Source organism: Zootoca vivipara, chromosome 1 (assembly GCF_965207765.1).
Source record: "Zootoca vivipara chromosome 1, rZooViv2.hap1.1, whole genome shotgun sequence".
NCBI classification, from domain to species: Eukaryota; Metazoa; Chordata; class Lepidosauria; order Squamata; family Lacertidae; genus Zootoca; species Zootoca vivipara.
The window spans coordinates 128,880,631-128,905,719 of NC_142582.1; the positions used below are offsets into that span (position 1 = coordinate 128,880,631).

Here is a 25,089-nt window from a genome sequence, read left to right on the forward strand (position 1 = left end):
TAAAGTGCTCTGCCTCGATTTCCTTTTTTTTAAACAGACTTTCTGCAGTTTGGAAAGTGAGAGGGAATTTCCCTGAGAAGTGCAGGGTGAATGAATGACTTAAGACAGGGGTCAGCAAACTTTTTCAGCAGGGGCCGGTCCACTGTCCCTCAGACCTTGTGAAGGGCCAAACTATATTTTGGGAAGAAAAAAAATGGACGAATTCTTATGTCCCACAAATAACCCAGAGATGCATTTTAAATAAAAGGACACATTCTACTCATGTAAAAACACGCCGATACCCGGACTGTCTGCGGGCCAGATTGAGAAGGCGATTGGGCTGGATCCAGCCCCCGGGCCTTAGTTCGTCTACCCATGACTTAAGGGAATAAGGATAAGGATAAGAATAATTGCAACAACAGCTTACAACAAAATATTAAAAATACATGAAAATATCAAACATTTAAAACTTCCCTAAACAGGGCTGCCTTCAGATGTCTTCTAAAAGTAAGGTGGTTGTTTATTTCATTGACATGCGAGGGCGTTCCACAGGGTGGGCGCCACCACCGAGAAGGCCCTCTGCCTGGTTCCCTGTAACCTCACTTCTTGCAGTGAGGGAACCGCCAGAAGACCCTTGGAGCATAGCTGCCAAGTTTTCGCTTTTCTCGCAAGGAAGCCTATTCAGCATAAGGGAAAATCCCTGTAAAAAAGGGATAACTTGGCAGCTATGCCTTGGAGCTGGACCTCAGTGTCCGGGCTGAGCGATGGGGGTAGAGATGCTCCTTCAGGTATCCTGGGCCAAGGCCGTTTACTGTTTAGTATTACCGATATATTCTAATGGATTGTTGAATATTGCTTTATTGTTAAAGTTATTGTGACCTTTTTCTGTATTGGATCAGATTGTTATTTAGGTGTGTGATCTTTGCTGCCTATTTCGTTGTTTCTTCAGTTTGTAAACCGCCTTGGTATAGTAATATAGGAAGGCGGGATACACATTAAAAGTGAAATGAAATTTTTAAATATTTAATGTTTTATTATGTATTTATATATGTTGGAAGCCACCCAGAGTGCGTGGAGGAGCCCAGGCAGATGGATGGGGTACAAATAGTAGAATAATAATAATAATAATAATAATAATAATAATAATAATAATGGAATCAGGTGTCCCTATTTTCATTGGAGAAATGTTGGAGGGTATGCTCTTTTTATATTCTTACATTATGGGATGAGGCGGCTTCTTATGTTTGGTTGAAGCTTGAGCAATGCTGAAACTCGTAAAGCAATTTGTGCGCTTCCCCCCCCCTCCACATTCTGAGCTCACCCCAGGACTGTGGAAATTTGTATGTTTGTGTTTTCAGGGCTTCAAAAGAGCTACCCAAGTGTTTCCGCTGCTCTTAAAATGTTACGGCTGCCTTCACCGTTTATGACTCCCCATCAGCTTGTTTCTAAGCATTTAAATATCTTTCTTTTCTACAATCCTCCTCCAGGTTCCCTTTTCACAATATGTATACTTCTTTTTTTTCCCCCACCCCTCCCAAGTTGCATGGATGGAGTTGTAACTACTGCACTCTGCCTTTCTCCCCTTTCATTATCGTCACCCCTTCGGCTGCAAAGCAAAACGGAATACAAAACACCAAGTTGTGTTAAAAAATTATAGGACTTGTAAATTGGGTGGGGAGGGGGAAACACATCTGTTATTTTCTGCCCTATTGGCAATTTCCTATTTTAACCAATTGGAGGGCGTATAATTACACCCGCCCCCCTCTCAAGACCCCGCTTGATTGCCGCTCATTAAATGCCAACGTTAGAAGAGGGAGCCGTGGAAAGGCAGCACTTTTAACTCATTACCTGGAAATAAAAAAGGCATTTTTGAAATTTAGTTGTGGATAGTACTTAAAATTATATTGAGGTGCGACTGGAAAATATTTTCCCAAATTGCACGCCGTAATAGCTATAATACTTTGAAATGCACAGCGAGTTTAAATTCACCCCCTCCCCAGTGCAAATTTTGTTCTTCAAATTACTTTTGTGTTGTGCTTGAGCGGGGAGGGGGGGGGCATGTTCCACCAGCGAGCTCTCTTGGGCCCCACTGATGGGAAAATATAGACTGTACATGAAAGCGCTTAAGCGCATAAGAAGGGCCTGCTGTCCAGCAGCCTGTTCTTGCAGTTGCTGCCCACATGCCTGTGGGAAAACGACAAGCAGGACGTGAGCATGAGGGCACCATCTCCCCTCCTGTGGCCTCCAGCAACTGGGATTCAGAATCATGACCACCCCTGACTGCGGAGGCAGCAGGTTAAGGAAGGCTAAGGAGTAGTCAAAGGTGCCCAGTTTGAGTTACAGGTAGGTAACTCAAACTGGGCACCTTTGTCATCACCTCCTAGCAAATAGAAGGGGAAGAAATGGAGGCAGTGAGAGATTTTACTTTCTTGGGCTCCTTGATCACTGCAGATGGTGACAGCAGTCACGAAATTAAAAGACGCCTGCTTCTTGGGAGAAAAGCAATGACAAACCTAGACAGCATCTTAAAAAGCAGAGACATCACCTGGCCTACAAAGGTCCGTATAGTTAAAGCTATGGTTTTCCCAGTAGTGATGTATGGAAGTGAGAGCTGGACCATAAAGAAGGAGCTGGAGGAGACTCTTGAGAGTCCCATGGACTGCAAGAAGATCAAACCTATCCATTCTGAAGGAAATCAGCCCTGAGTGCTCCCTGGAAGGACAGATCATGAAACTGTGGCGCCAATACTTTGGCCACCTCATGAGAAGAGAAGACTCCCTGGAAAAGACCCTGATGTTGGGAAAGATGAAGGGCACAAGGAGAAGGGGACGACAGAGGATGAGATGGTTGGGCAGTGTTCTTGAAGCTACCAACATGAGTTTGACCAAACTGCAGGAGGCAGTGCAAGACAGGAGTGCCTGGCGTGCCCTGGTCCATGGGGTCACAAAGAGTCGGACACGACTAAACGACTAAACAACAACAACAACAAGCACCTTAGAGACCAACTAAGTTTGTCATTGGTATGAGCTTCCGTGTGCATGCACACTTCTTCAGATATACTGAAACAGAAGTCACCAGACCCTTAAGTATAGTGAGAGGGTGGGGAGGGTTATTACTCAGAAGGGTGGTGGGAATGGGTGATGGGCTGATAGGTGTGGTAAACCTGTGGACGACTGTTAAAGACTGCAATTGGTCTTGCAGGAATAAGCTGTGTTATTACAAAAGAATTTCAGAGATAAACTGGAAAGAGAAATTTGCTGAATTGAAACTTATCAACAAACTTAAAACCATGGAGAGACCTGGTCTGAATAGAGACATTGGATTCTTATCTCATTACACATGCTAAAGCTATTTTTAGCCATCTCACTCCTTGCTTTTTCCTCTATCGTGTCACGCGCAGAAGCGGCACTCTACTTATGGAATTTTGGGGGTGTGAACGGCACCCCGGATCGGATCGCGTCCGTAAGTAGAGGTACCACTGTAATAGTAGTAGTAGTAATAATAATAATAATAATAATAATAATAATAATAATAATTACTCTTGGGAGTCTCATGGGCTGCAAGAAGATCAAACCTATCCATTCTGAAGGAAATCAGCCCTGAGTGCTCACTGGAAGGACAGATCCTGCAGCTGAGGCTCCAATGCTTTGGCCACCTCATGAGAAGAGAAGACTCCCTGGAAAAGACCCTGATGTTGGGAAAGATTGAGGGCACTAGGAGAAGGGGACGACAGAGGATGAGATGGTTGGATAGTGTTCTTGAAGCTACGAACATGAGTCAGACCAAACTGCGGGAGGCAGTGGAAGACAGGAGTGCCTGGCATGCTCTGGTCCATGGGGTCACGAAGAGTCGGACACGACTAAACAACAACAACAACAATAATTAATAGTAATTGCTCCATCTAACCCAGTGTTGGATGCACTGATTCATAGTGGCTCTCCAAAATTTAAATGGGAAGTCTCTTTAGCCCTACCAAAGTTGCCGGATTTGCAAGCTAGAGTTTGAACCTGGGCATTCTGCACGCAAAGAGCACCTTCACGCATTGCTCAGGGGCAGAGCATCGGCTTTGCATACAGAAAGCCCCAAGCTCAATCCTCAGCATCTGCAAATAGGACCAGGAAAGACTCCCAGTCTGAAACCCTGATGAGCTGCTGCCAGTCAGAGTAGGCAATTGAGCTCAACAGCTCACTGGTCCGATTTGGTGTAAGGTAGCCTTTCCTCATCTGACGCCCTCCAGAAATTGCCAGACTTCAGTTCCCATCGGTCCAAGCTGGCTCCAGCAGATTGTGTTGGCTCCAGCAGAGGGGAGCTGAAGCCCAGGATACCTGGAGGGGGGTCAGATTGGAGTAAGCTGGTTTAAAAGGAGGCAGCACAAACGGGAAATGACCCCACGCCATCTTTGCAGGACCTGACGTGATGCACCTCCAAGTTTCAGCACTGGGTACTGAGCTGAGACTGCTCACAATAACACCCCAAACTGGTACCGGAGCAAACGGCTTTGAAGAGTAAGTAGCCTGGTGGCAGCAAGTTCTGGCTTCTCTCCGTTTTGAACCCGGCAATCATTGCCTTTCTGCAGGCAGGAATGATTACAGATGGGAGATATTGAACAAAAGCATGTGAATAGAACAGAACCCCAGAATGGAGAACGCTGTTGCAGCGATGGTTGTATGACTGAGTTTAAAGGAACCACCCACAACTTCCTCTGTTAGTATTGATGTTTGTGGCCAAGCTGACTAAAGGGACATCTATAACAGCATTAGAACTTTATTTTGAAAGTGTGTGTGTGTGTGTGTGTGTGTGTGTGTGTGTGCAACCATAGGGAGTTTTGAAGTACTCTTCTGGTGCGATTTGCAGACATACAATGATGCCAAACGCTTATTGCTTGCCATTCTGAAATCTTTCACAAATGGACTAAATCCCCCCCCCCGCTTTTTTTTTTTTTTTGCAGAATGATTTGTAATACTGGTGAGCAAAACAGGAATGCTGGCACTTAAGATTCAGAGGTATCAGAGAGGTATGTTTGGAATCCACATCACAGCTCGCAAAAATGGCAGCTGTACAGCTAGTGCCTTCCTTCTCCAGTGTCCACGGAACGCTTTGTGCCTCTGCCATGGCCAGCGAAGAGAGCAATGCAAGGAGACAAAGCAGGCATTTTCCCAGAATGCTTTGGGAAAGCTTGGCATGGCTCTCCCTCGCTCCTTTATCACAATAATACTGAGCTTGTATGTATTCACCCCCCCCCCAAAAAAAACTACAGCGCTATAAATCAGGCAGTACTTATTGGGCCTGGAGACATTCAAAAAGGTTTGCAGGAAGATCCTTGCGGCTTGAAGTGTTAAGTCCAGGCCTGAGAGAGATAGAAGACCTTTTGTAAGATGCACTAAAAAACACAGGCCAGTCATCTCCTTGGGGGCGAGCCAACTGGGATTGTTTGGTCCCAATAGTATGACATAAACTGCCCTCATGAGCATACGCGGACTCAAAATGTTTTATTTGTATTTTACCCAGCCTCAAGGCATGCAGGAAAGCACAGGTATGCCCAATCCCAGCTGCCCTCCATCATCTCATTCGCACTACAGAATGGAGACAGGATCTAGTTCTAAACCAGAGGGAGCGAGAGATGATCGAGAGATGCTCCTTCGCATACTAAATCTGCCTTGCTGGCAACTCTTTATAAAGATGCACATGTACCAAAAAATTAGCAAACTTCTCTAAAGTATTTCCAACAGATTATTTTCTGTTTAAAGCAGAAGCAGAAAAAGTTCCATGCCACTTCTGAGAGAGGGAAGGAGCTAAAACTTCGCCTACGAATGTATGGGGAACATTAAGCACATTGGATTTGGCTCAGTTTGTGTATACATGATTCTATAGTTAATAAAATATAGACTGCATGTTGTCTTGCTACGTTCTGAACATGGTCTTATGAATGGGGAAAGGAGGCCCTGTTAACAGTTTCATGGGGCTTTTAGATCTCAGCAGAACTAAGTCAACGTGTAGTCAGGTGTATTCCCTTAGGAGCATTGTGAAAATTGTGAGGAGATACTACACAGATTTAAGTCAGTTACTGGAGGGTTCAGCACCGCTCTCCATCTATACACACTGCTAACATGTGTGTGTCATGATTCTTATTTACACCCACGTAACAAGCACAGTCCCCTTCATGGATCAATGCCTTGTCGTGGCGAAGGGGCTTGAATAACTCAGAGAAGCTATGAGCTATGCCATGCAGGGCCACCCAAGATGGACAGGTCATAGTGGAGAGTTTTGACTAAACGTGATCCACCTGGAGAAGGAACTGGCAAGCCACTCCAGTATCCCTGCCAAGAAAACTCCATGGACAAAGACAACAGGCATATAAAAGTTATGACGCTGGAAGATGAGCCCCTCAGGTCGGAAGGCGTCCAACATGCTACTGGGGAAGAGCGGAGGACAAGTACAAGTAGATTCAGAGCTGATGAAGCGGCTGGGCCAAAGCCGAAAGGACGCTCAGTTGCGGATATGCCTGGAAGCGAAAGGAAAGTCCGATGCTGTAAAGAAAAATATTGCATAGGAACCTGGAATGTAAGAACCATGAGTGGAGGTAAGCTGGATGTGGTCAAAAATGAGATGACAAGAATAAATATCGACATCCTGGGCATCAGTGAACTAAAATGGAAGGGAATGGGCGAATTCAGTTCGGGTGACTATCATATCTACTACTGTGGGCAAGAATCCTGTAGCAGAAATGGAGTGGCCCTCATAGTCAACAAAAGAGTGGCAAAAGCTGTAATGGGATGCAATCTCAAAAATGACAGAATGATCTCGATACGAATCCAAGGCAGACCTTTTAACATCACAGTAATCCAAGTTTATGCACCAACTACCGGTGCTGAAGAAAGTGAAATTGACCAATTCTATGAAGACCTACAACAACTTCTAGAAATGACACCAAAGAAGGATGTTCTTCTCATTACAGGGGATTGGAATGCTAAAGTAGGGAATCAAGAGATAAAAGGAACAACTGGCAAGTTTGGCCTTGGAGTTCAAAATGAAGCAGGGCAAAGGCTAATAGAGTTCTGTCAAGAGAACAAGCTGGTCATCACAAACACTCTCTTCCAACAACACAAGAGACGACTCTACACATGGATATCACCAAATGGGCAGCATCGAAATCAGATTGATTATATTCTCTGCAGCCAAAGATGGAGAAGCTCTATACAGTCAGCAAAAACAAGACCTGGAGCTGACTGTAACTCAGATCATCAGCTTCTTATAGCAAAATTCCAGCTTAAACTGAAGAAAGTAGGAAAAACCACTGGGCCAGTAAGATACAATCTGAATCAAATCCCTTATGAATACACAGTGGAAGTGAGGAACAGGTTTAAGGATTTAGATTTGGTGGACAGAGTGCCTGAAGAACTATGGATGGAGGCTCGTAACATTATACAGGAGGCAGCAACGAGAACCATCCCAAGGAAAAGGAAATGCAAGAAAGCAAAATGGCTATCCAACGAGGCCTTACAAATAGCAGAGGAGAGGAGGCAAGCAAAATGCAAGGGAGATAGGGAAAGATACAGGAAACTGAATGCAGATTTCCAAAAAACAGCAAGGAGAGACAAGAGGGTCTTCTTAAATGAGCAATGCAAAGAAATAGAGGAAAACAATAGAATGGGGAAAACCAGAGATCTGTTCAAGAAAATTGGAGATATGAAAGGAACATTTCGTACAAAGATTACCATAATCAAGGACAAAAGTGGTAAGGACCTAACAGAAGCAGAAGACATCAAGAAGAGGTGGCAAGAATACACAGAGGAATTATACCAGAAAGATATGGAGGTCTCATACACCCCAGGTAGTGTGGTTGCTGACCTTGAGCCAGACATCTTGGAGAGTGAAGTCAAATGGGCCTTAGAAAGCATTGCTAATAACAAGGCCAGTGGAAGTGATGATATTCCAGCTGAACTATTTAAAATTTTAAAAGATGATGCTGTTAAGGTGCTACACCCAATATGCCAGCAAGTTTGGAAAACTCAGCAATGGCCAGAGGATTGGAGAAGATCAGTCTACATCCCAATTCCAAAGAAGGGCAGTGCCAAAGAATGCTCCAACTACCGCACAATTGCGCTCATTTCACACGCTAGCAAGGTTATGCTTAAAATTCTACAAGGCAGGCTTAGGCAGTATGTGGACCGAGAACTCCCAGAAGTGCAAGCTGGATTTCAAAAGGGCAGAGGAACCAGAGACCAAATAGCAAACATGCGCTGGATTATGGAGAAAGCTAGAGAGTTCCAGAAAAACGTCTACTTCTGCTTCATTGACTATGCCAAAGCCTTTGACTGTGTCGACCACAGCAAACTATGGCAAGTTCTTAAAGAAATGGGAGTGCCTGATCACCTCATCTGTCTCCTGAGAAATCTCTATGTGGGACAAGAAGCTACAGTTAGAACTGGATATGGAACAACTGATTGGTTCAAAATTGGGAAAGGAGTACGACAAGGTTGTATATTGTCTCCCTGCTTATTTAACTTATATGCAGAATTCATCATGCGAAAGGCTGGACTAGATGAATCCCAAGCCGGAATTAAGATTGCCGGAAGAAATATCAACAACCTCAGATATGCAGATGACACAACCTTGATGGCAGAAAGCGAGGAGGAATTAAAGAACCTTTTAATGAGGGTGAAAGAGGAGAGCGCAAAATATGGTCTGAAGCTCAACATCAAAAAAACCAAGATCATGGCCACTGGTCCCATCACCTCCTGGCAAATAGAAGGGGAAGAAATGGAGGCAGTGAGAGATTTTACTTTCTTGGGCTCCTTGATCACTGCAGATGGTGACAGCAGTCACGAAATTAAAAGACGCCTGCTTCTTGGGAGAAAAGCAATGACAAACCTAGACAGCATCTTAAAAAGCAGAGACATCACCTTGCCGACAAAGGTCCGTATAGTTAAAGCTATGGTTTTCCCAGTAGTGATGTATGGAAGTGAGAGCTGGACCATAAAGAAGGCTGATCGTTGAAGAATTGATGCTTTTGAATTATGGTACTGGAGGAGACTCTTGAGAGTCCCATGGACTGCTAGAAGATCAAACCTATCCATTCTTAAGGAAATCAGCCCTGAGTGCTCCCTGGAAGGACAGATCGTGAAGCTGAGGCTCCAATACTTTGGCCACCTCATGAGAAGAGAAGAATCCTTGGAAAAGACCCTGATGTTGGGAAAGATTGAGGGCACTAGGAGAAGGGGACGACAGAGGACAAGATGGTTGGACAGTGTTCTCGAAGCTACGAACATGAGTTTGACCAAACTGCGGGAGGCAGTGCAAGACAGGAGTGCCTGGCGTGCTATGGTCCATGGGGTCACGAAGAGTCGGACACGACTAAACGACTAAACAACAACAACAAGCACAGTGAGAGATTTTACTTTCCTGGGCTCCTTGATCACTGCAGATGGTGACAGCAGTCGCGAAATTAAAAGACGCCTGCTTCTTGGGAGAAAAGCAATGACAAACCTAGACAGCATCTTAAAAAGCAGAGACATCACCTTGCCAACAAAGGTCCGTATAGTTAAAGCTATGGTTTTCCCAGTAGTGATGTATGGAAGTGAGAGCTGGACCATAAAGAAGGCTGGTCGCCGAAAAATTGATGCTTTTGAATTATGGTGCTGGAGGAGACTCTTGAGAGTCCCATGGACTGCAAGAAGATCAAACTTATCCATTCTTAAGGAAATCAGCCCTGAGTGCTCACTGGAAGGACAGATCGTGAAGCTGAGGCTCCAATACTTTGGCTACCTCATGAGAAGAGAAGACTCCCTGGAAAAGACCCTGGTGTTGGGAAAGATTGAGGGCACAAGGAGAAGGGGGCAACAGAGGATGAGATGGTTGGACAGTGTTCTCGAAGCTACCAACATGAGTCTGACCAAACTACGGGAGGCAGTGGAAGACAGGAGTGCCTGGCGTGCTCTGGTCCATGGGGTCACGAAGAGTCGGACACGACTAAACAACTAACCAACAAGCACAAGTCGTCTGTCCAAAGCTTTTCCCATCATGGCATCCGCAAGGAAGTGAAAAGATCCAGCTGCTGAGCTTCAGTGCATCAAGCCACTGTCAAAGGTTCAGGAACTCTTTGTGGGATACAATTCATTGATACAGTCAAATGCAACATTCCTTATTTCCCTAGAGTGGGTTGTTGATCTTTCGCTGCCATGCTGCTCTCCTGCAGCCATTTTGTTCTCTTAATGTAGTTTTGCCGTCTGCTGGCTCTCAGCCAGCAACACATGAGTTCAGTCTCCATATGAGACAAACTCAGACTTTGTTATGTAATTATTAAGTAAAGCCTGCCTTTCTGGAATCAAATCGTGAACTGAAGTGTGAGTAAACTTTTTACTACTTTACTCAGAAAGGCTCTTGTGTCTTTATTCTTTTGAGGGGGATTAAAGGGGACACCAGGAAATAATCTTAACTAAGAGAGTCAAACAAATCTGCAAACTACGGTAGCTTCCAGCTATATTGAGGGGAATCTGCTCTGCTACATCACCTACTAGTGTGAGTGAAGGAAGGGGAAAACTCATCTAATATATCCTTTCCTACTGTCTTTAACATTCCCACACTCTTCATGGGGGAAAGGGGGTGGGTCAACCCCACAAGCTGTTGCCTGCCCCAGATACACTAATCCCCATCACTATGTTTTATCAGGATCATTCTGCATAGATGTGCACAAGCCCCATCAGCGGAAGGAAAAGGAGGCAGCAAGACATGGGCCGCTGGTGGCTACTGGGAGCAAGGAAAGGCATGGCGAGAAAGGAAATGGAAAAGAGAAAGGAAGAGCCAGGAGACTTGTTCAGCTGAACAGAGATGCCTGCCATAGAACGAGAGCTCTGCCTCGGGAACATCATTTAACTCTGCGGGGGGAGACGATTCCTGATGCTTTCCCAACTCTCTCGGAGCAGATCCCAAGTTTCCTCATGCAAAATTTTACACCTGTGGCGGGTGTCATTTTGAGAGAGCACAAAGTGGTTTTAAGGAACGCCCATCTACGAAAAGCGTCTATTCCCTTCCCTCCACAGGGTAACCGTAAGGTGTTAGGTTGCAGCTCAGGCAAAGGAATCCACATTGGATTTTCTGAAATACAAATCACTCTTTTTGAACCAGTGCTGAAAATGTATTTATTTGTTTTTATTTATTTAATTAATTCATTCAGAAGACAGGAAGTCAGAAAGACTGGCCACGTGGCATTCCGATGAACAGGCAATAGGAAGTGCTTTTTGCAGAATCTTAATTTCTGGAGGTTGTTTATTTTACACGGAAGAAGAAAAGAGGACAAATGGAAAGGCCCAGTTTAAGTTACACCGGGACATTTTTCTACTGAGAGTGCTCTCTCTCTCTCTCTCTCTCTCTCTCTCTCTCTAGCCCCCTCCCCAATCCGGCCCCCACCCCACCCCACCCTCAGAAGAAGCCGCCACTGTGCTCTCTAGCAAGCCAAGTCCCAGCAAACACTTGGGTTTTGCTTCTTCTGCGCTCTCAGCTGAAGTGGCGGCCGAGGCGAGCGGATCTGTAGTCAAGGCGGAGCTGTACAAAGGAATGGAGGATGTTCTTGTCCAGAATAGCAAGTTGCTCTCCTGAGCAGACCTGCTTCAAGTTATCCGGAGCTACGACAAGGAGGTTGCAAAGGGAGTGGAGCGTGTCAAAAAGTTGCAGGACCAGTGCAATCTGTAGCAATGGGGGGGGAAGCAAAGCAAGATCAATTTAAATACCCAATGGTGCTTTTCAGATACACCACAGGCCTAGAGATGATAGTGGTACCTCGATTTTCAAACGCCTCCGTAGTTGAATGTTTCGAAACTTGAACACCAAAATCCCGGAAGTAAATGCCATGGTTTTTGAACGCGCCTCAGAAGTTAAACAGGAAACGCAGCTTCTGTATTGAGTTTTCCGTATTGAGGCTTCCGTATTGAGGCTTCCGCTTTCAGTTTTCAATTTCGGAACGTTTCGGAACTCAAACGGACTTCCGGAACGGATTAGATTTGAAAACCGAGATACCACTGTATTAGCAAAACATTATTTGCATAATGCGCCCCAACGCCCAGACATTTCTCTTACCTTTGTTCATAAACGCAACAAACCTTGGAGGCTGACAGTTTGATTATTCCCACTTTACAAATAGGTAAATCCCGTTTTAACATTAGGCCACCCAGCCAAATACAAGGACAAGGTGCAGCATCTCCAATTGCTTTGGGCATGCCTTGTTGGCCACATACCTTGAACTCTTTGGCATATTTCCGGTATTCAGCCACATCACAGATTGCCAACATGCCACCCATGCAGCTGTAGGAATATTGTTGCAGGTGCTCATAGATGAGTCGGTGGAAGCGAACTCCAAACTCCGTCAGAACACCATCCACGTTTTTGCCATCCATAGAATTCCTGATCTTTCCCACTTGCTTTCTGACATAGATGCAGACTTTGGCACAGGCCTGAAAAGTAAGCAGGAAAGTTAGGAGGAGAAAAAGGAAAGGGCTCTGTCAGGCTTGGCAGCCACTCGGGGTGGAAATTGTGGGGTGTGTGTTGGGTTTCTGAACTGACGACTGGGGAAAGGTGACACCTCACATACTGTGTTCATACAACATTTTTCAACTGAATAAAGAATGGACACTTCACTCTTTCGCAAACCTCTCAGCTGCCCTCTTGGAAGAAGATGAGTTCAATACTTTTAGATGGCCTTCCTGGAATGTGAAACTCCCAGGAACTGCAACAAAATACAGTTTGCATTCTTGTGCCCACTTGTCTGAGAGTAAACCCCATTTAACTCAATGGGATTCACTCATAAGGAAATTTTTCTAGAACTGGCTTGCAATCCCTGCTTATTACACTTGTTTAAAGTGAAAAAATTATTGGTGATACGGCAGTTATTTGAAGTGACTAATGTACAAGAATCATACTTGAGATTTACCGTAATCATTTTTTTCCCATCTGACAAGTAGTTTTGTGTAACCCAGAGGTTTGCATGCAGAAAGAGATGCTGATGCAACAAAAAGGTTCACTATATCTATTTCATACCTCTTATTTTAAAAAGCATTCAGATATCCCAGTGGAAGTATCTGAAAGTAAATCCCACTGATGTTACTCAAACGCTAATATTAAGTAAGCAGTAGTGGTCTTGATGTGCACCCATCTCTCTCTCATGCACTCACACCAGATAAATAAATAGAATACTATAATTGTAGAATTGGAAGGGACACTAAGGGTCATTTAGTCCAACCCCCTGCAATGCAGGAATATCGACTGAAGCATCCCTGGCAGATGGCCATCCAACCTCTGCTTAAAAACCTCCAAGGAAGGAGAGTCCACCGCCTCCCGAGGGAGACCGTTCCACTGTCAAACAGCTCTTGCTGTCAGAAAGTTCTTCCTGATGTCTAGTCAGAATCTCTCGTAACTTGAATCCATGTGCTACAATTACCCCAATACTTTGGCTGCTACCAAAGTCAGTCAAGGTTCTGGAGTTATACTATCCTTATATTATGTTAATGCATGAGAAGGCCTTCAAATGTGGTCGCAAAATGTGCACTGCTATTAAAATAAGCTCCCTGGCAATTTAGGCATCATTCATTCTGAGCGTTTTACTCCATGTGCAACATTTGGATTTCTTCATACATTGTGGCTCTGCTGGTGGCAACCACAGAGATCTAGGAGAGCCTGAAGAGCACAGTGAGGAATGTATTCATTTTTACTCTATGCTTTTTGAATGTGGCACACTTCAGCTGGGGTGCTGGGGGCTACTCCGCAGGGTGGGAGGGTGGGTTTGGCTGCTGGTGCGGTATAAATGCTAAATCGCAGTAGTAAATACAGTGTGGCTTAGTACCTAAAAGGATACAGCCTTATTGCAGGGGGCTGGGCTAAACTATCTGCAAGCCTCGCCCTGCTCTATGCTTCCACATTCTTATGATTTCTATACAGCACAACAGGACACCAATGACTAAAAACGCTGAGCATTTAGGAACCACTATTGTTCTCGCCCAGGCTGAAATCGCACAATGGAAAAGCATCAGCATTCCTAGAAGAGTGAAGAAAACTTGACTATTAAGTGAGGTGCACGTGTGATAAAATGCGTATGCTGAGCAGAGTCAGCAGGGAAGAACGCCAGCGGCAGTCCAATTACTTGCCGTGTCACTTGTCATTGACTAATCTATATATAGTTACTCACATTAGTGTACTGAATCAGAACATTGTTCTCATCTTCTGGTTTGAAATCGGTCTTCCTTTGTTCCGCCGCCAAGATGTGCTTCATCTGCCCAATCATGCAATTCAGCGTCCTTCAAAGTTAAAATACCAGGTGGCTGTTTTAAAGTGAGCATTTTGAGCCCCACAAAGCCCAAGCCAACACGATCCCCTTTCTCAAAGCAACCGCTAACTTGTGGTGAAGTGTGCCGTTGCAGGCCTACTCCCCTGGGCTTCCAGAAATGGTGGGCCGCTAAAGAGCAGCAGAGGCGATTTAAAACTTCACTATTAAAATTAGAGATAACACGCACATTATTCATATAACACGATCCCAATACACTGCACTTCACAAAAAAGCAGCATGGCTGTCCCTTCTTCCAAGGGACTTGCAATCAGAACTAGACACTGGGGTGGAGGGATGGCTAGACACATGTCCACAATTCCCCCCACCCTTCAATTTTCATTATTTGCCAGAAGAATGAACTGTACCAACCCACGGACAGCTGATGCAAAAGGGGAAACTGAGTGATAGCTCTGAAAGGTGATAAAACCCTCACTTGCCTGTCAATGCCCATGTCCAGCTTCACCTCCATTTGTTCTGTGACGTCCTTTTTCTTTTGAAGACATTCGGAGAGCTTGGGAGAAGAGCTGTGATAAATGGAGGGAGGGGAAGTCGTTAAGCTACCATTCTCTGCCACACACACATCGACTCCAAGCACCCTCGATCCCAGGGCACGTGAATCTGCAAGGGTTTCCCAGTTCGTCCACCCTGTCATTTTTGCCTCTCGTGAAAGAGGCCTCCTAGTCGCAGTTATGTGTGGGACAAGCTACGTGAGAGGGAGAACCTGGCTGTGCAGCTGTTGGGGGTGCAGTGTGGAGGCAAGTATGGAAAAGTATTACATATGCAGAAGACTATCCAAAGAGCCCAGCTGGATCAGATAAAAGGGAGCCCACCTAGTCCAGCTCCTCTTTCTTGCTGTGACCAACCAGGTGTCTATGGAAAGCCCAGCAGTAGACCTGAGGGCGACAGGCCTCTCCTATTGATCTTCCCCAGTGACTGTCATTCAGAGTTAGCCTATAGCAGGCATGTCAAACCTGCGGCCCTCCAGATGTTTTGGCCTACAACTCCCATGATCCCTAGCTAGCAGGACCAGTGGTTGGGGAAGATGGGAATTGTAGTTCAAAACATCTGGAGGGCCGCAGGTTTGACATGCCTGGCCTATAGCCATCATGTCTAATAGCCACTGATACCTTTTATCACTCATGTAATGCCATTCGTGGGCATCGTTATCCAACAGAATACTGAAAATCTCAGCTTCCAAGTTAACTAACTTAATTTGGAAAAAATGCAAAAGAAGGTTTTTAAACCTCCAGAGGATTACATGGAAATATGTGATCTCTCAGAAGTAGGCATGGGGGCTTCCAGTAGGTCAGGGTGCAAGAAATCCCAGAGTGTCTGCCTCCATGTCCTCCTTCCGAAGTCCCAGAACCCTCTATTTATTTCCTTCAAATCCAGTTCCAATGCTTCCTTTCCTACTTCAGCCTCTGCCAAGCAACTTAAATGTGTGCGATAAATCAGGCCTTGGGTGTAAATGGGGATGATAATCACATGGTAAAAACCTGCAGATAGAGCAACCAAACTACTGATTCCTACTGCATCTTTGCCCTGCTGGAGCGTGTGGACTGCTTGTTCTGGAGCTTTTATGTGACATTTAGAAAACACCTAAAGGCAGCCCTGTTTAGGGAAGTTTTTAATCTGTGATATTTTAATGTATTTTGGTATTTGTTGGAAGCCGCCCAGGTGGGCGGGGTATAAATAATTAATAATAATAATTTTTGCCTCTACAAAGAAACATTTACGAGTCAGAATGCAAACTCTACATGGCTTCTTGGCTTGAAGACACAACAGATAACCTACCTAACCAATGGCATCAGATGATCATTGAACTGCTTGTCAAAGAGGTGAAAAATGGTATTAGCCTGGTTCACGACATCCAGGAAGTAAAGATTTGCAGTCTTGGCATCTGGAGAAGGAATTCCTAGAGGCAAGCAAATAATGAAACCGGTAAAAACATTTAAATGAGTCTAAGGAAACAAACCATCCACAAGCATCAGGAAACCTGAGAATCAGTTAGCAGAATCGCAGCGATAACAAGGACACTGACTTTAAGCTGTATGAAGGTTAAGTGTTTGATATTCTTATTTCTTTAAAAGCTGAAAATGGGACTAGTCCAATCAATTTCATTGGTGTCGCTCCTAAATTATATACATATCAGCAATTTTAAGAATGGTGTTTACATTACATTTTGTTTGTTTACCGCTAGGGCTAGTTACATCAGAATGCTGCAGCCTCAGTTTAATGAACTTTTAAGTCGTTTCCAAAAATGTATAGTTTCAAAGAAGGGTCACATATTTTAGCTACGTTACAGTGCAATATTTATTGGGAATAAAGGCAGTACTGCACTTACCAGCCAACCCAATTTCCAGAGCATAATCAATGTGCTCGATGCATAAGAACTCCACGAGCAAAGAGAAAATTCTGAAGGCATTTTTCGGCAGATCTGAAGGGTCAGAAAGCTTTAAAAGTGGAAAGTGCTTGTTAGGACCTTTCTGGCACTGAGATGTGAAGAATTATATGCAAACTATTTTAAACACAGACAGCTTTGCACGGATTCATGCAAAGACCAACCAAAACCACGTAATTATGAAGAGTTGGAGAAACTTGCAAGTGACAAGCTTTTGTTAGCCGTCCTAAGGACTAGGGCTGGGCGATATCTGGTTTTCAACATCCTGATATATCACCAGCTAAGCATGACTATGTATGAAATAAGGATGGAGCTATGCAGAGCCACAGACTGACTTCACGGTTTTTCCCGCATCGTGATTTTTGCCGGCGCCTGCTCTTGTGATTTGCTGCCCTCTGCAGGAGGCAGGGAGAGCTGAGCCAACAGAGTTAACAGGGGCTGCAGGAATCGAGAGAAGCATTGGCCGGCTCCACATCTTTTCCCACACTGTGATTTTTGCATCGCGTACACACATACCATGATTTGCGATACACTGCCAGGTCAAAAATTATGTTATCACGATATGGACTTCAAACCACTGTTGGGCGATATATCGCCCAGCCCTACTAAGGACCCCTACCGTTATTTCCTGAAAAGGAATTTCTGAAAAAAGAAGGGGTGGGGTACTGAGGGCCACTCCCTTCTAAGCAACATGCCAATTGTGGGTGGGGACAGTAGCAGGCAATGAATGGAAAACGTTGGCCTTGTATAGTGCAATAGGTTTTTTGCACGTCTCTCTCTCTATTCCCCTTTCAGACAAGCAAGAGGCGTGATCAGAGTTCAAGGACACATTCCAGTCAGGTATAAACGCTGAAGGAAGGTGTGAAGGAAGTCTGGGTGAGGGGAGAGCTCCATGGGCTGGACAGAGAGCCTGGGAGGCTGCATTCTGCCTAGGGCCCAGGGTTCCCCACTCCCTTCTGGGCCCCTCACAGCTCCTTGCATCTTTCATGAAACAACCCTTCCTCCTGCTCCTCTTGCCCTTCTCGCCCTCTCTCCAGACTCCAGTGCTATCATCCCTTTCCCCCAGAAAATGCTATTGGGAGCTGGGTGAAAAGGAGGAGAGCAACCACACACAGTAGTGAGCTTGGCAATCTGGACTGAAGGCACATCTATAATTATACCAAGGGAAGGTGGGGCGAAAAAAAAACCACTATTGAACTGCAAAAGGGAATCCAGAAGGGGAAACTACGGTCTTGCAGCTCCCGTCAATTTCACTCTAGTCCCAACAGCAAAACTTTATTAATGAATATACTTAGGGAAGATGGGTTTGATCAGCTTAGACTCAAACCTATCCATTGTGAAGGAAATCAGCCCCAAGTGCTCACTGGAAGGACAGATCGTGAAGCCGAGGCTCCAATACTTTGGCCACCTCATGAGAAGAGAAGACTCCCTGGAAAAGACCCTGGTGTTGGGAAAGATTGAGGGCACTATTTATTTATTTATTTATTTATTTATTTATTTATTTATTTTAAATACCACCCTAAACCCACAGGTAAATGCCCAACTACTAGTTGAAGCTCCTCCAGATTATCTCAGGGACTGAGCTGGGATATAGGGGCTCAGGAAGAAACACTTATCTCATGCATCTATATGCCACTTTTCTACTAAAAAAAAAGTTTTCAAAAATAGCAAAGAACTAAGGTAATTAAAAAAAACTATTAGAAGATTTAAAAACAGCAAAATGGAGCACACACTCAGAAAATGTTTGTCTCCACACAGCAACACTCACAGTGTATTCTGATAAACCATTAGAGATAGCCTAAAATAATTCTATTAAATGAGTGTACACACCCTGTGGCACCTTTCAAAGGCTTGCTTAGTTTCTTGCAAAAGATTAACCACCACATCCTGGGACAGGAAAGTTTCGCCGTGGGTGTCAATACTGGGGCCCAATGGCAGGTTTGTCCGCTGCCGTATTCGCTCTTTGAATTCTTGAATGCTAGAAAGAGATGGACCAAGCAGGAACCATTTACCCAAGTGAAGCCTGGTTATGCAAACCAGGGTTAACTTTTCAGCCACATGAAGAACAATGCTAGACATTTTAAATACAGAATGCAAATTCCTCAGATTTTTGAAGAAAAAACAACAAATGCCACACCATCAATACGAAAGAAATGGAGACAAGCAACTCATATGAAGAAAGTTAAAGCTGGTACAGCAGAGGCAAGCCTGCCTGTGGGATGCAGAACCATTTCTTTTGTCCTCCTATCGTCTCTGGCACAAGAGGTTTTGCAGTGTTTCAAAACCAGCAAAGCCCGTTGGACAAGGAATAATAATAGGGCAAAAGGTATGCATGTGTCCACCACAGGGAATGCCTTCACTCTTGTGCTGCCTCCAACACTCTCTTAAAAGCTACTGCTTATGCCAAGTTAGCACAGCCAGGAAACAGAGAGGTGGTCTTGGTGGCTATAGCTACAGCAAGGAAACAACTTTCTGCTGGAGTATCACTATGGGCTGGACAAAATCCTTCTAGCATCCACATGCAACACATATATTGTAAACCTATGGGGTATACGTGGTATACAGCTGGCAATTTCTCCTGCCATCCTAGCAGTTCGAAAGCACACCAGTGTGAGTAGATAAATAGGCACCGCTGCGGCAGGAAGGTAAACTGTGTTGCCGTGTGTTCCATCACGGTGTTCCATTTATTTCACACAACAAACTTCCCTGCAAAGTTTTTAGCTTGGTTTTGTGACTGCATTATTAAGACATGCAAGCAACCATTGCAGCAGACAGCAAACAAAATTATAAATGTGTGCATACCAGTATCGTAAACAAAAGACTTGTCCTTAATGTGGGTTTGAGAATACTGCAAACTTAAAATCAAGAAAGAAAGAAGCACAGTAAACAAGACTGGAAGCCAAACCTTACCCTCCACTTCCAATGGCTCTCTTTTGGTGGTTTTTCGACTCATAATAGCGCTGCAATATCATGGAGCTCCTGCTTCTCAAATAACCAATTTCCACCTCGATGTAATTCTCCAAGTAGGAAACGAAGATGGATTTGATAAGCTTAGACAAGAAAGTCTGCTTATCAGTGCCCAAGTTAAACTCCATCAATTTGCTCGAAAGATTAGTAGTCCTTTATGTTAAGGAAGGGAGAGAGGGGAGGGAGCAAGAAGGAAAGCATTAGCAGGAGGTAACATTCAAGTATAAAGTATTTGCAGTGTTCACTAAGGGGTTTGGAGTGAGGGGTCTGGCCACAGCAAACGCTACAGCACTGCCAAAGGACTTTGGACCTGGTCTACTGATTCAGGTAAGTACCCATGTCTGGCGCAGTAGAAATACATTTTTAAAAATTCCAGTAGCACCTTAGAAACCAACTAAGTTTGTTCTGGGTATAAGCTTTTGTGTGCATGCACACAGATACACTGAAGCAGAAGTCACCAGGCACCAGCACACCAGGTGCTACTAGACAATTTTTTACTTTTTTAAATTCATTTTACTACAGTTCAGTTTGAGAATGTCAACCCCAACCCTTCCCGGATGATTTTCACTTTACTGGAAGAGGGATAGCTTACTTAGTCTACTAACTTGGCTCCCCATACCCTGTTATCATAGAATCATAGAAATGTAGAGTTGGAAGAAACTCCAAGGGTGCTACTCTCCTTGTTTATTTAGTGTGAAGGCATCCACCTTCACACAGTGCAATCCTCTCATCCCAGTCACCCTCGTGCCACTCCTCCTTCACCACCAATCAAGGCTCCTGCTGCCCTGAGTACAAATAGTACTGAATATAATATTCAGTATTCACCTGGGGCCACCAGTAACAGTCGCTGTTCTTTGACGCATTTCTTGTGATGCCAGAAAGCCCTGGCTAGTGGCACTTTCTGAACACCACAGAAGCAGAGGTGTCTAGTCTTCCCCCCAGCCCTGAATTTCTCCTTTTGTATTACAGCAAATTTAGGCATGGGTGCACATGTAGGAAGGCACAGAGGTCCGCAGGCACACATTATAAGCACACATTATTTTTTAAGAAGAAGAAACAGCCCACAGTTCTGTGAGGAAATGGCATCTATGGACAGAATACAGTCATACCTCGACAACCAAACGATTCGACTTCCGAAGGTTTCGACTTCCGAAGTCGACAACCCCGGAAGTCTTTTCGCTGCGCGCGCCCTGCACCTGCGCAAAGCAGCGCGCACGGTCGGCGCATGCACAGAAGTGCGAAATCGCGCTTCGCGCATGCACAAAAACCCCGCTTCGACAACCGAAGACTCCGACTTACGAAGACAGCCGCAGAACAGATCGTCTTCGTAAGTCGAGGTACCACTTTGTGAAGTGCTGGAGGACAAAAAAAGGGAGGGGAACACCAGCAGACCTTGCCCGTGCCCACTTTTAAAATTTGTAACATATAGCACCAACCTTGTATACAGTTCATAGAGGCTCTGAAGATACTGCTCTGCGTCAGATTTCTTGTGCTCTTCCAACTGATCTTTTATATAACTCTGTGAAATGAAAACCAGCACTGGTAGTTCTTGATCTTTCTTAGAGGGGCATGCAACCTGAACACATTCATATATAATAATCCAGTTTTGAGAAACTACCACTATTCTACCTCTTTTTCTATATGTTGGAGAGAGTGGGAGTGGAGATGGGGCTATCCCAATCCCCTTTCTATCATTTCCACTAATGTGGTGTATGAACATCCCCTTGAACCACCCACCTCCCCATTATAGGAGGGGAGCCAAAGTACTTGGATCCAGTATTAAGCACAGATATACACACTGCTAGCACAGGCACCAGGGGCCCAGCCTACTCACAAATTGTTCCTCCATCCCTTCACCATACTCAGGGATGCAGTCAGGTGGAAAATCCCTGGTCCCAGAGGGGAAGCAACACAGTTCATAAAGAGCAGAGGACGGGCAACAGGCAAGGGACAGAAGGAGCCGCTCTGTGGAATATGATGCTCACTTGGCAGTTGCTTGAGGTGCCACCCATTCTCAGCAGCAAAAAGCCCCACAATCTATTCCTTGCTCATGCCCACAAAGATTCTGTGCAGTTGGCTATTACTATTTTCAGTGTACATAATGGAATCTGAGGCTATGTTTTTGTGACTTGCCCATTAAGGCCCATAATACCGACCATATAACTCTGGTCCTAAGAGACCTGCATTGGCTCCCAGTACATTTCCGAGCACAATTCATGGTGTTGGTGCTGACCTTGAAAGCCCTAAACGGCCTGAAGGAGCATCTCCACACTCATCGTTCAGCCCAGGCACTAAGATCCAGCGCCAAGGGCCTTCTGTTGGTTCCCTCCCTGTGAGATGTGAGGTTACAGGGAACCAGGCAGAGGGCCTTCTTGGTAGTGGCACCTGCCCTATGGAATGCCCTCCCATCGGATGTCAGGGAAATAAGCAACTACCTTACTTTTAAAAGACATCTGAAGGCAGGCCTGTTTAGGGAAGTTTTTAATGTTTAATGCTGTATTGTGTTTTTAATATCCAATTGGGAGCCGCCCAGAGTGGCTGAGGAAACCCAGCCAGATGGGCAGGGTATAAATAAAAAAAATATTATTATTATATATTATTACGATTAGAACCAAGCTGTGGAGTTCAAAGCCTTGTACCACAAAAAGATTCTCCCACACGACTTCTATAGCATTGGGGGAGCAAGCACAGCACAGAGCCATAACTGCACAACATATATCAAACAATGCATTCTTGCGCCAAAAAGCTTCAAGGATTTTAGTAATTAAGGTTGCTACAGATAACAATTCTGAAAAGGAATGTACTACACAAAGAACACAATGAAACAACAGTAACTTGTTTGTATTTGAAAAATACTTAAAATGTGCTTTTAAAAGTTTGAGTCACCTGAAGTCTGATTTCGAAGATGTTCTGGATGAGTTTGGCCATTACAGTCTCAGGGCTGCTAAATATATCGCCAACCTGCTTGTTCACATTTTGGCAGAGGACAGTAGTATCTTCAAATATATCGTTCCTCAAGTAGGCACCCTGAGTAAGTTAGGAGAGAGTTGCCACCATTAAAATATCCACAGTTGCAAAACAATGTTATTTAGATCCTTCATAAGCAAAACCTTACCTCTTGGCACTGTTTTATATACACATCGACACAGTGAGAATAGCCCTATTAAAAACAAAAAAGGGGATTGAAATTTAGGAACATTGCGACTACCATTAATGACTGTTTCACATCCTGTTTTGACAAGGGCGCTGGGGGAGGAACTCTCTTCCTCCCAGCTCTCTTTCTTTGCTTGGCCCCCGGGGAGCTCCAATTTGCCAGCAACATACTACTGGGAGTACAAAATAACCAGGAGAACAGATGGGTCTGCTGGATGGACCATTGGTCTCTCCCCAAAAAGTGGCACTTCACTGCACATGCTAATGGCTATTAAATCTGTCGAACTCGACAACCTCTCAGGCACATTATTTGCTTAACAAAATTGGAAGCAACAGACCTGGCACTACCCATTCAATGGACATTCCCCGCTACCCATAAACTTGAGTACAACTGCCATCCATGCAGGTAAACGGTACAAAAGTCAAACATACAGGGGGCAAAACAAACTGCTTTTTCCAATGGCACAATGTTCTATGTGCTGGGAATCGCTTTGCTGTAGCCACATCATCTGGATGGATTAAGTAATGGCTGCAATCTGGAAGGCCCTCTTTTGAGCCAAATCATTTGGATACCTATTTTTCAAAACCCTTGCTGATTGGCTGAGGCTGCAGCGCTATGCATGGCCTGCGATCGCTCCAGTTGGAGAACAGCCTTTACCAAAAGTGTCATGGGCTTTGAAGACAATTGAACTCAGGACGCAAGGGAGAAACGTGCTAAGAGGAAGGCACGCCTAGCAAATCCACACTGTGATCAACTCCCGCCTGGAAACCAATGTCCCCACTGTGGAAGGACGTGTGGATCCAGAACTGGCCTCCACAGTCACTTACGGACCCATTGTTAAAACTGTGTTTATGGAAGACAATCTTACTCGGCTACGAGTGATCGCCAAAGAAAGAAGCTAGTTATAAGTAAGTCTTCCTGAGTTCAATGGGGCTCACTCCCAGGTAAGTGTGCACAGGATTCAAACCTTAGAAAGAGACTCTCGCCCCTTACCTTAAAGTGAAGCAGGACTGCAGTTACTTCTCTCATCCTGTGGATTTGCCCCCTTCTTTGTGCACTGGTAAACTCCTGAATCAGTTGGCACTCCAAATCGTGATACTTACCTGAATGCAAGGGGAAAGGAGGTGGGGGGTATAAAATAACATTCCACAAGTTAGTGAAAAGGGAGCAATAAGGATATTTTCAAGTCAATTTAAGAAATTCATGGCAGCAGAGAGAAGAACTTACTTGCTATTTTGGATTTTACTTCTGAAAACCTATTGACAAAAAAACATTAAAATTAAAGGCTTGCACTTCAACCTTCAGGCAACCTTCACACATCACATTTTTACATTTTTTTATGATTTCTACACCACCTCCCCCAATTTCAAGGTGGTACGCAGCAGTATGTTAAAATATTATCAGAGAATCTCATATACAGTACAGTATATTAATATATATATCGAAACATCAACATACAAGAAGACAATGCAATGGAAAAAATTAGGGCAGAGTTACAGTTGTAATTATTTTTAGGTGCAGCCCTCAAAATATTTTGGCAGGAAACCAATATAGCACTATGGCAATTGTCCTGTCAGCACAAGCTTTTCAGCTGCACAGACAGAATTATCCCCCCTCATAAGGCAAAAGTCCTTATGTGGGCTTCTGCTAGCAGAACTAGCTAGTTGTGTCTACTGATAAATGACTCTGATAGGACAAAACATGTGCTACACAAGTACGCTCTCTCAGAAGACGGAACTGAAGGCCCCTCCATGTCAAGCTCTGCTTCAGGGGCTCTGCCCCTTTTCGGGCCCACAGGCAGATTTGGAAACTGGAGAAACTTGTTACGAACATCACATCTGCTCTGCAACCTTGTGATGGTGCAGCCTCAAAGATGCACAAGGCAAACAGGTACAGAGAAGAATTTATAAGCTAAGCCAACTCCCAGCACATTTTCAAACATGCAAGTTCTTCCTCAGGGGCCATCCCAATCAAGATACGAAAGTAACCTTCTAGAGAGCAAGTAACTAGAACATGTCTGCCTTATCTTAATTGTGGTTTCCCCCAAAAGAGAATTTCCAAGTTCAAGAAGTGTCAGGAATCGGCCTGGAAATAAATTTGTTTCCAAGGCACTGTGGTCTCTACCTTTTGCATGTCCTTGCCATGCTGTGTGGCCTTCCTTCTGTCTGAAGCTAATGGCACAGCTGCCTGAAGCTCTGCTTCTGATATCAGCCATAGGGCAGAGGTCTGAGGACTCACAAAGCTGATCTCCACACTGGAAAGAAGAAAGCCCTCTAC

General features: G+C 44.6%; 2 protein-coding genes across 2 annotated transcripts in view; one reads left to right on the forward strand and one right to left on the reverse strand.

Annotated features, from left to right (window-relative positions):
- Positions 1–25,089, forward strand: part of LOC148687757 (uncharacterized) — a 150,826-nt gene that overhangs the window by 110,225 nt on the left and 15,512 nt on the right. The window lies entirely within an intron of this gene.
- The window catches only part of EXOC5 (exocyst complex component 5), a 33,046-nt gene continuing 19,060 nt past the window's right edge, over positions 11,104–25,089 (reverse strand). Inside the window, exons 6-18 of the mRNA XM_035103761.3 lie at positions 24,040–24,068; positions 23,806–23,915; positions 22,774–22,818; positions 22,545–22,685; positions 21,095–21,177; positions 19,602–19,811; positions 18,522–18,669; positions 16,635–16,743; positions 16,085–16,205; positions 14,728–14,814; positions 14,153–14,261; positions 12,210–12,425; positions 11,104–11,661 (exon numbers count right to left, since the gene is read on the reverse strand). Coding sequence (XP_034959652.1) covers positions 11,473–11,661; positions 12,210–12,425; positions 14,153–14,261; positions 14,728–14,814; positions 16,085–16,205; positions 16,635–16,743; positions 18,522–18,669; positions 19,602–19,811; positions 21,095–21,177; positions 22,545–22,685; positions 22,774–22,818; positions 23,806–23,915; positions 24,040–24,068 — 1,597 coding nt within the window. The 3' untranslated portion in view covers positions 11,104–11,472. The remainder of the gene's footprint in view (positions 11,662–12,209; positions 12,426–14,152; positions 14,262–14,727; positions 14,815–16,084; positions 16,206–16,634; positions 16,744–18,521; positions 18,670–19,601; positions 19,812–21,094; positions 21,178–22,544; positions 22,686–22,773; positions 22,819–23,805; positions 23,916–24,039; positions 24,069–25,089) is intronic.